Source organism: Sceloporus undulatus, chromosome 6, assembly GCF_019175285.1.
Source record: "Sceloporus undulatus isolate JIND9_A2432 ecotype Alabama chromosome 6, SceUnd_v1.1, whole genome shotgun sequence".
Classification (NCBI taxonomy): domain Eukaryota; kingdom Metazoa; phylum Chordata; class Lepidosauria; order Squamata; family Phrynosomatidae; genus Sceloporus; species Sceloporus undulatus.
The window spans coordinates 165,050,324-165,059,284 of record NC_056527.1 but is presented as its reverse complement, the minus strand read 5'-3'; the positions used below and the strand labels follow the sequence as shown (position 1 = coordinate 165,059,284).

General features: G+C 41.7%; 2 protein-coding genes across 7 annotated transcripts in view; one reads left to right on the top strand and one right to left on the bottom strand.

The window, feature by feature from the left end:
* Positions 1–1,040: 1,040 nt before the first annotated feature.
* LINS1 (lines homolog 1) lies at positions 1,041–8,367 on the bottom strand. 6 transcript variants are annotated; one of them, XM_042473571.1, is made up of 7 exons: positions 7,683–8,367; positions 6,579–7,109; positions 6,396–6,485; positions 4,614–4,755; positions 3,765–4,361; positions 2,704–2,884; positions 1,041–2,190 (listed from the first exon to the last, which is right to left on the bottom strand). In XM_042473571.1, exons 2-7 carry the CDS (start codon positions 6,978–6,980, stop codon positions 1,341–1,343), a joined length of 2,262 nt encoding a protein of 753 aa, XP_042329505.1. In that variant the 5' UTR covers positions 6,981–7,109; positions 7,683–8,367; the 3' UTR covers positions 1,041–1,340. The 6 variants fall into 6 exon arrangements, with proteins under 6 accessions (XP_042329505.1, XP_042329506.1, XP_042329507.1 ...); XM_042473572.1 differs by having other exon boundaries at positions 6,579–7,075; XM_042473573.1 differs by having other exon boundaries at positions 8,061–8,367.
* A 384-nt stretch (positions 8,368–8,751) lies between these two features.
* The window catches only part of ASB7 (ankyrin repeat and SOCS box containing 7), a 26,920-nt gene continuing 26,710 nt past the window's right edge, over positions 8,752–8,961 (top strand). Inside the window, exon 1 of the mRNA XM_042473579.1 lies at positions 8,752–8,774. The gene's annotated coding sequence lies outside the window, so the exon portion shown is untranslated. The remainder of the gene's footprint in view (positions 8,775–8,961) is intronic.

Sequence of the window (8,961 nt, the reverse complement as noted above, 5' to 3'; positions counted from 1 at the left end):
GAGGGAAAAATGCCCTGACAGTGGCAGAGGCCCACCTGCACTCCAAACAAACAACCCACATTTAAATTCATATTATTATATGCAAAGAGTTTCAAAATGTGAAAATTATTTTAGAACCTGCTCATCCATATGTACAGGGACGGTCTGGGGGAAAAATTAAAATAAACAATTAAGGTAAATTAAAACAATTAAATTAAATGTCTCTCCCTGCGATGTACAAATGCTGCTTTGGCCTTTGAGGTCTTCAGGAACATCCTCAGCTTCCAGAGAACATTGTAGAATTTGATTATTCCATGCTCTCCAGCTCTACCTTCCAGAAATCTGTAGAAAGCAGATCATTAGGTATATTAAATCAGAACTCATACTCTTGCTATGAAAAAAAAAATGTTAAGAGTGCCCCCAAAAGTGCAGAAATGTTGCCACATGTCATTTGGATTAGAAGGAAGGTTTTAGCTTTGCCCGCATCCCAGCAATATCAAGCAGAATTGCCTTCATGGAGGTGAAGCCTCCTTCCCTCTCCTGCGATGGTACTGCAAATTGCTATAATAGAAGGGAGGCTTTAATTTTACTCCCATCCCAGCAAAATCTCCTCAGGATTGCGAGGAGAAAGCTTCAACCTCATCCTCCTTTCAACAGCAGTGTTGAGAAGAAACACAGGGATGACTTTCTTTCTGCACCGCACTGAACTCCAGATTCTGCAATGAAACAAGAAGTGTGAAGACAGTCATCACTCTACACATGACAGGCTGGATGCTCTCATGCTCAAGAACTTCTGAAAATATGTCAAGTGTAAATAAATCTAATCTTTATCTTCTTCAACCATACCTTTCCATTTCATTTTTTTTCTTTTGAAGTTAAAAATTAATTATGATATCTATTGAGAGACTGCATATCCCATTTTTATTGCAAGAACACCCACCTAGCCATTCATGGTAGCTATCTTTGTATCAGAATAAGACACTGCTGACCAGGTTTTGTACAGTGCCTTGGGTATTTGATGGCACTACATAAATAAATAAATGAATGAATACACACATAAGTTGAATGCCAAGAATAAAGTTTTATTAAATATATATATATATATCCCTGAAGACTCCCATTATCCATATCACAAATTGCAAACTCCTTTGTAGCTAAATCAATGGATTTGCAGCTATAAAGAGCCTTCTGCAGCCATTTAGACCAGATTTCAAATAATTATCTCTGATAACAATCTCTGACAACGGTTTTTAGATACATGTTAATCTTCGGGAAACATTATTTCAATGTTAATAAGTGGGTGGTGATATTGCCATTGCATGTCCTTACACTCTGACGGCTTCGCGGCGGATCTATATACCTTACTGACTGACAACTCGAGTCAAGAGCTTCAGGAGTGCACTTGGATTATACGGAAATAGATTTCTTTTATGTAGTTTAGAAATCAGTTCTTCAAGTTCTTGGAAACATTTCACAGACTTTTGAAGCACTTCTTCTGTTGGTTCAGGAGTATTTGGGGATATCTGGCAGCAAGTAGTTGAAGTGGTATTCCTGTCTTTGTGATCCAGAGGTAACACATTTTGCTTTGAGGTTTCTCCTCGGTCATCCACTTCCATAAAGTTAGTTTCACCTGTACAGGTTTGATTATTTAAAGATGGCTGCTTTGTTTCTGTCAAACACTCTTCCACACATTCTGCTTCAGAGTCTTCTGAGCTTTCATAATCAACCAGCCGCTGAAAGGGCCCCAGTAAAGGCGTGTTATCAGACTCCAGCAACAAGTTAGTCCTGGTAGGTTTTACAGACTGACTGACAACATGCCATGATGAAGGTAAGTTCTGGGAAGAGGTTAGAAGTGTTGCCGTACACGAATGAGGATCACAAGAAGTACTCTGCAAATGTGAGTCGTATGGACCTTTTGGCTGGCATGACAGAGGAAAACCAAAATCTCTGCTGACTGTGGGTTTGGGGAGTATAGAAATTTTGAGAAACTGGTGCCAGTCTTCTGCAAGAAGTTTTAAGTATCTTACAAAATACTCCAAGAAACAGGTTTCAGATGAAATCAAGAAATCGAGAAGAACGCTGGCATCAAATGCTATACTTTTTAGTAGAAATAAAAAGATACAGTGTGGATTGCAGCCATTCTGATGTGTCCAGGTGTCTAGAGGTCCTCCATTCAAATGGCACGTGGCAAAACCAACTTCACTCCAGAACCTAGAAAGTTAACAAGTAAAACGACTGAAAGTGCAACTTCTGTATACTAATGATCATTTTATCAAAGTTTTATCACTTAACTATAGGCTAGGTCAGGTCTCATAATCATTGTATAATAAGCCATACTTCATTTGGGTTGCACCTGTCCCCCTCCTTCCTTCAGTATAATTTAATATTTGTTGCAAACCAGCGTTTCCTGTTACATCTGAACTGTCATTTAATCTCCGATTTCAGATTTCAACAGAATGTGATTCAGATGTACTGACACAATACTCATCCTTGGCCCATAGGCCAAGGATCATAATGCATACATACACATTTAGAATTGGTGAAACAAATCAGAGCACCAAACATGGAGTAACCATCTGTTGGTGCTTTCTCTGTCAGCTTCCTAAATGTGTTAGGCTGGGCACTGTTGGGAGACCAACGTCCAGCCCACATAACCATTTGCCTTATCTATCAGTTCTATAGTTTTAAAAGAATGACGGTTGTGAGTGTTTAGTGGACACTAACCTCTGAAACTTTAAATGAATTGACAATAATGCATTTGAGGCTTCAAACAGGTCATCATCTTGTTCTATAAACAGCACAGAAAGCCATATGCAAGGATGTTCCAACAGATCAACACAGAGAGAAGGTCTTAGGTATCGTTCTAAAAACTTCAGCAGTGGATACATACCACTCTCCAAATGAGCTAAAAAAGAAGAGAGGAGAGGAAAGAAGTAAATATTCCTGCAATCCAAAATCATATTTACATTATTTATAAATTACACGTTTCTTTTCAGCCAGCAGAGGAAAAAGAGCTCCAAGAGTGCATTTTGCAAATGCTACAAAATATGTGTTTTAACCATAGCTTGCTCTAATAAAATATCATATAAATTTTTTAAAAATCCCCTCCAAAAGAATGCAAAGACAAAAGTTAATGACATTATAATAATAGTAATTATAATAATAATAATAACGACATGTATTTATAACGCCCTTTTCACCAAAGGGTGGAACATCAGACATATATAATCAAGAATGGGACAATAAAACACAACACTGCAATACACTAAAGATAAAATCCTCACACCCCACCAATCGCTACTCATCTCGGCAACCTTAGGCACACTCAGCAGTTTAATCCGGCAAATCAAAGCGATAGGTCTTCAACCCTTTACGAAAATGGGGAGGATATTCCCTCCGCCAGAGGTACAAGGAATAGTCTTTCACAAAAGTGGAGCCAGATCCTGAAAGGCTTGCAGCCTTGACAGAACTATACATGTTGGTGGAACCATCAATAATTCTATCATATCATGCAGGTAGATTAACCCAGTTACATTATGTGACAGATCTAATCCAACATACCAATGATTTCTTGTTGGTATCTTATTTTACATATGGCCACCTAAAGGCTAACCCAACAAATCTTGCCATGGATGGCTGGAATTGCCAGAATTGCAGCCATTCTGCCATCTACGTACTTCCTGCACTAATTCTTATCTATTTCCCATTCCAGTAAAAGTCACGGCCAACAATGTAATATGTCTGAGAGAAATGGCATACTTTCAATTACTTATAAAACACATTACCTTTGGCTTCAGCTTCAAAGGCAGAGTCCTGGATCTTTATCTCTAAAGCTTTAAGAAGAACCAAGCTTAAGGCTCTTAGGGTCACTTGATCAGCACTGCTGCAGATATCCACTTCGGGCTTAACCTGACTGCCTCCAAAATGGCTGGCCTTTCCACTAACAGTCAGCCTGTTCAGCCACCCAGAATTCACAAACTGCAGGAAAGCATCAGCAAACGCTGATGTATCAGTGTTGATATGAAGGTCCTGGTGGGAGGAAGGAGCTTTTCTCTTTATTAGGTCTTCACCAGCTTTATGAAGAATGCATTTTTTAAGCAGCATGATAGACTTTTTCTTGATGAAATCATGAACAGGGGCAGTAGCAAGACCCAAAACACAAGAAGCATTCAAAAACAACATCCTCTGGCAGGAAAGGTTAAGTGGCATCTGAATTCTAGAGGCTACAAGTAGTTCAAGGAGGTCTAGGAAACTGCTCAAGTCATTTGTGGCTTTTGCAGAGATTGGAATATCTTGCGTGATATCAGAATAATAAAACATGAGAGTGTTGTAAAAGCCATTCAGTGTCTCATCAACTGGCATCAGAAGCTTCTTCAGGTCACCTGTAACAAAGCATCACCAGGATCAAACAAAGTTTACTGCCCAGGTACAATTCAAGTACTCTGATAAAGTGGATTTTTGGCCCTTAAATACTTCTCAACTTCCCCCATGCAAATGCTGTCCTTCCTGAGATTTATGTTACCAAGACAGGTAAGATGCCCAATATTAATATTTTCAAATATACAGCCTCTTCTAATATACAGCGCTCTTTTCCTCCTACTAACATTTGCAAATTAATTCTAATTCAAATGTACCTTCTTTGCACAAGCCTTCATCTTTCAAAATTTCTTTAATCACGTTCGTAAGAATCCACAGGCATTCTGCTATCCAGTTGCTACTGGGAAATCCCAACAAAACCTCTGAGGAAAAAGCCAGCCAGTGACTGTTCAGCAAATGCTGAGGACGAAAAAGGAAAGCGCATGTCTCTATGTTAGAATTCAGCAACCAGTAACCAACACTGCCAAGTAAAGACAACAGGAGAATGATGGAAGGTGCAGTGACTAATGTAACAGGACTCGCTGCCATTGGAAGGAATGAAGTCCCCACACTTCTTTTCCCTTTCTCAAAATAGGTATCTGCCAAGACTAGACACTGACTAGGCTTGCATATACTTCTGCTCTAGGCCAGGATATCCACATCTGAACTGAGAGCTTTAGCCTTTAAGCTCCATTTATCACAAGAGTGGATAACTTAGGTCTCATTCTAACTGAGGTGCTAACTCTGTATTTTAATATTTCAGAGCTCATGTGGCTGATTGATCCTCTATGCACACCATATCCCCTAAAACCTGATACTAAACACAAGGAAATACAGTTTTAGGGTAGCTTTTCCCCATACACATCTGTTTTCTGCCTGTCAGTAATATTGCAGTGCATGTGATCATAAGCTCTCACCTAAAGCATGAGTTGAGAAAGCATAGATTTTCTTCACCAATGAGTAAAAAACCTTAGTAAGCCCAGAGGATAAACTAAAAACTCTACCATTTCCATGCTTTATGGGCTACATTCAGAACCCAAATTCCATCAGTGGCTGTATCAATATATACTGCACCCTAAAGCATGCTGTAAAGTTTCACATCAAAGCATCCTTTCATCTTGCATACCTGCTAAAGTTGAATAGTCTCACAAAATACTGGATTGTTCTTGATTAAATCAGTTAAACACTTATACGCAAAGTTTTCTCCCTATCATTATACAGGTGTAAATATAGGGTTTGCAAGACAATTTTTGACGACTGCAGGAAAGAGGAATACTTCAGTTGCTGTTGTGGAATACCACAAGTTTAACTGCAAATGTGGAGGAGGTGTGGGGCAATGTTTGGTAAGAAAGCCATCATTAGCAGCTATAGGGGCTGGGCTTGGAAGTCTTACAGTCAGCGAGCGGTTTGTGAAATGCTGCAAACACACTTTAATAAGCTCATTATAAATATCTACAAACAAAGAAGGAAGAATAACCAAGGAGTTTATCTTGGTGTTACAAAGCCCTCTGGCTGATTAGTCTGGAATTGCACTGTCTGTCAAAAAGAAGCCAATGGGTCTAATCTAATGTCACAGATCAAGCCTGGAGATCACCTTCTAAATGAGACCCTGGATATAGGAAAGCTCCTGCATCAGAACATAGAACCAGGGCTTCATGTATATGTGAAACCATGAGAGAATGAATGCCACCTCCCCAAGGAGTAGTTTTTTACACATGAGGTTGGCTTATAGTTGAGTATGGGCCTGTACAGACAGGCCAAAATAAAGCTGCTTTGGGTCACTTTGGAGGTATGCTGTTTAAATGACACATGTATCTTAAGAGGCCAGAAGCCACGCCAAAGCTGTGCTCCGGTCCTTAGAACTGGAGCATGGCTTTGACATGGCTTCTGGCCTTTAAACAGCATACCTCTAAAGTGACCCGAAGCAGCTTTATTTTGGCCTGTCTGTATGGGCCCTATACATGGTCTATTATGTCCCACTTTCAAAAACCCCTTCCGCAGTACAAAGGAGGTGCTTCTGTTCAGGCAGGAACTAATCACAAACCTTGTGTGTGACTTACCTCTTCCTTTAGCTGAAAACATACAAGGGAGACCAAACTTTTGGATGCCAAATAAGAGAGCTGCTTATCAGGACTGCACACGCAATGAATCTGAAAGAAGCGGAAAAGGGGGGAAAACAGTAGTAGAGCAGGGTGCCTTAACAAGAAAGCTCAGGAAAGAAAGAAATCACTTTAAAAACGTACTAATTTTGAGTCAATGTGGGCTTCTTTCAGAAGGATTCTAACAATCTCAAGGTACTTCTGCTTTGTTCCAGTTTCCAGCTCTTGGCTTCGCGCTTTAGTAAGAATCATCTTGACCAAGGTTAACTGAAACAACGTAATTTCCCCTGCGTCATATCTTGAATGGCTCCTGTTTTCAGAAGCACCAGATTTACAATCTCCCTTAAAGGATAGAAAGTCTAGAGCAGGAGAGTTTGGAGAATCAGACTTGGGAGAAAATAGACACGTTCCCTTGTTTTCTCCTGAGAAGTGCAACGAAACGTAAGGATTCAGGAGTGCTGCGTATTCACGGCTGTCTTTTCCTAAGAGGGCATCTACCAGAACATTGTCGTACATCTCTTTGAGGGAGAAATAAAGCGTCTCCATTATGGACCAATCTGGTATCTTCAATGCGTTCGCATCAATGGTGACTGGGACAGTTCTTCAATCGTTGATTTTGTTTTTCAGTAGGAAAGGCAAGGCTATAATTTTGTGCAGATTTCGCCCTCGGTAAACCTAGAACATAAGAAAACAGTGCATAAGATCAGTAAGACGAGAATCTTCAATCAGTGAGATGTCCAAACAATTAGGAATACCGTATATATTCGTGTATAAGTCAACCTCATGTATATGTAGAGAGAAGGTTTCAGGGTCAAGATCCTGGATTTTGATATGACGCATGGATAAGGCGAGGGTAAAACTTAGGGAGCCATAAGGAAGGATGGAAAGGGGGAAATACCACTTCCGTCCGTCTCCTTCTCTGGACCTCTAGGAAGCAAGTGGATTTAAATGGAGATTGGTTTCCACAGGAAACCAAGGCTTGCAAACAGACCAGGCAAGTGCTTTTCAATGGGGAGTTTTTGCGATAGGATAGGAAGGAAAGGCTTGCAAAGGGACTGGAGGGGGAGGAATGCAATTGAGATCGGGGCGCCAGGCTTTCTTGCTATAGGACCTTTCTAAGCACTATTGCTGCCTTGGCCCTTCTATAATTCTACCTAAGATTTATGGGGCAATTTTTGGGCATAAATTTCTCGACTTATAGCCGAGTATATACGGTACTATTTTTTAAACTGGGTATTAATGGCTTACCTATAGCACAACAGTAAGATCCCATGCAGCTGACTCAGAGTAGGGTTGCCACAATTCTCTACTACAAACCGGGACAAAATGTGGGACGAAATTGAGACCCAAATGTAGGGCATTTAAGATCCTCCATTTCCCTGAAATGTCCTACATTTTGGGCTAAATTTTGTCCTACAATTGTCCTGCATTTTGTCCCGGTTTGTAGTAGAGAATTGTGGCAACCCCAAGGTCTCAGAGGCACTTCTCCCCAAGTAAATATGTATGTGGTTCTATATGCATCTACTTGAGAGTAACCCCCATTAACAGTATAGCTTTACTCAGGCTTAAGCCTCACTGGGTTTAATGGGGCAGAATAGTAACTGCATACAGAAGTGCGACCTAAACCTGTTGCTGTATCCATACAATGTTCTGTCAAGTACAGTATATTACAGCCGAAGGTTGACCATAGAGTTGAGCTGGAGGACCTAGATATTCCTAGAGAGGCCAGAGCATCCTTCACCCTCAGTAGCCAAGGCATCCAGCCCCATCTTCTCTCCTCAGGGAGATCCGCCGAACCAGGCCGCTGCCCTCCATTGTCACAAAGCCCGAACTTGCGAGCGAATCCCAAACCTAAACTGTGTGGAGGAATCACACATAAAACACCATAGACACTTTTTAAAGTACGGAGCGGCCCCCAACTTCCGGCGGGAACCATAGAGCGCCTCCTACTCAGACCACTTCCGGTCAGCCGCCGTTGCCTTGCATTCTTTACACGGGACAGAGGGTGCCGCTCTCTCTTTTTCCTCTCCATGGTCCAACTCAGCTCCACTTCCGGTCCGCCGCTGTTGTCTATGTTCTAAACAGGGTGCCACTCTCTTATTCCTCTCTATGGTCAGACTCAGCGCGACTTCCGGTCCAGCCCCTATTGGCTAGCATTCGCTATACAGGGTGCCGCTCTCTCTTTTTTCCTCTCTATGGTCCCAGAGCCTACTGTTCTTCTCAATAAGGCTTCAAACCGTGAGGGAAATTAGAAAGGGAATCGGTTGGAAACCGGAAGCGCCTACATATATATATGAGAGTCTTGTGTCCCTTTGAGTGGGCTTAGAAGAGAGACAGAGAGTGAGTGAGTAGGGGGCGTGGCTTTCCGAACGCCGTTGTCCAATCAGAGCGCGGCGCGAGGCGGAGGGCGGCTGCTGATTGGCTGCCGGCCCAGTTGGAATCGGTTGGAAACCGGAAGTGTCTATATGTGTGATAGCGAGTGAGCGAGGAGGGGGCGGGGCTTTCCGAACGCTGACGCCGCCGCCGC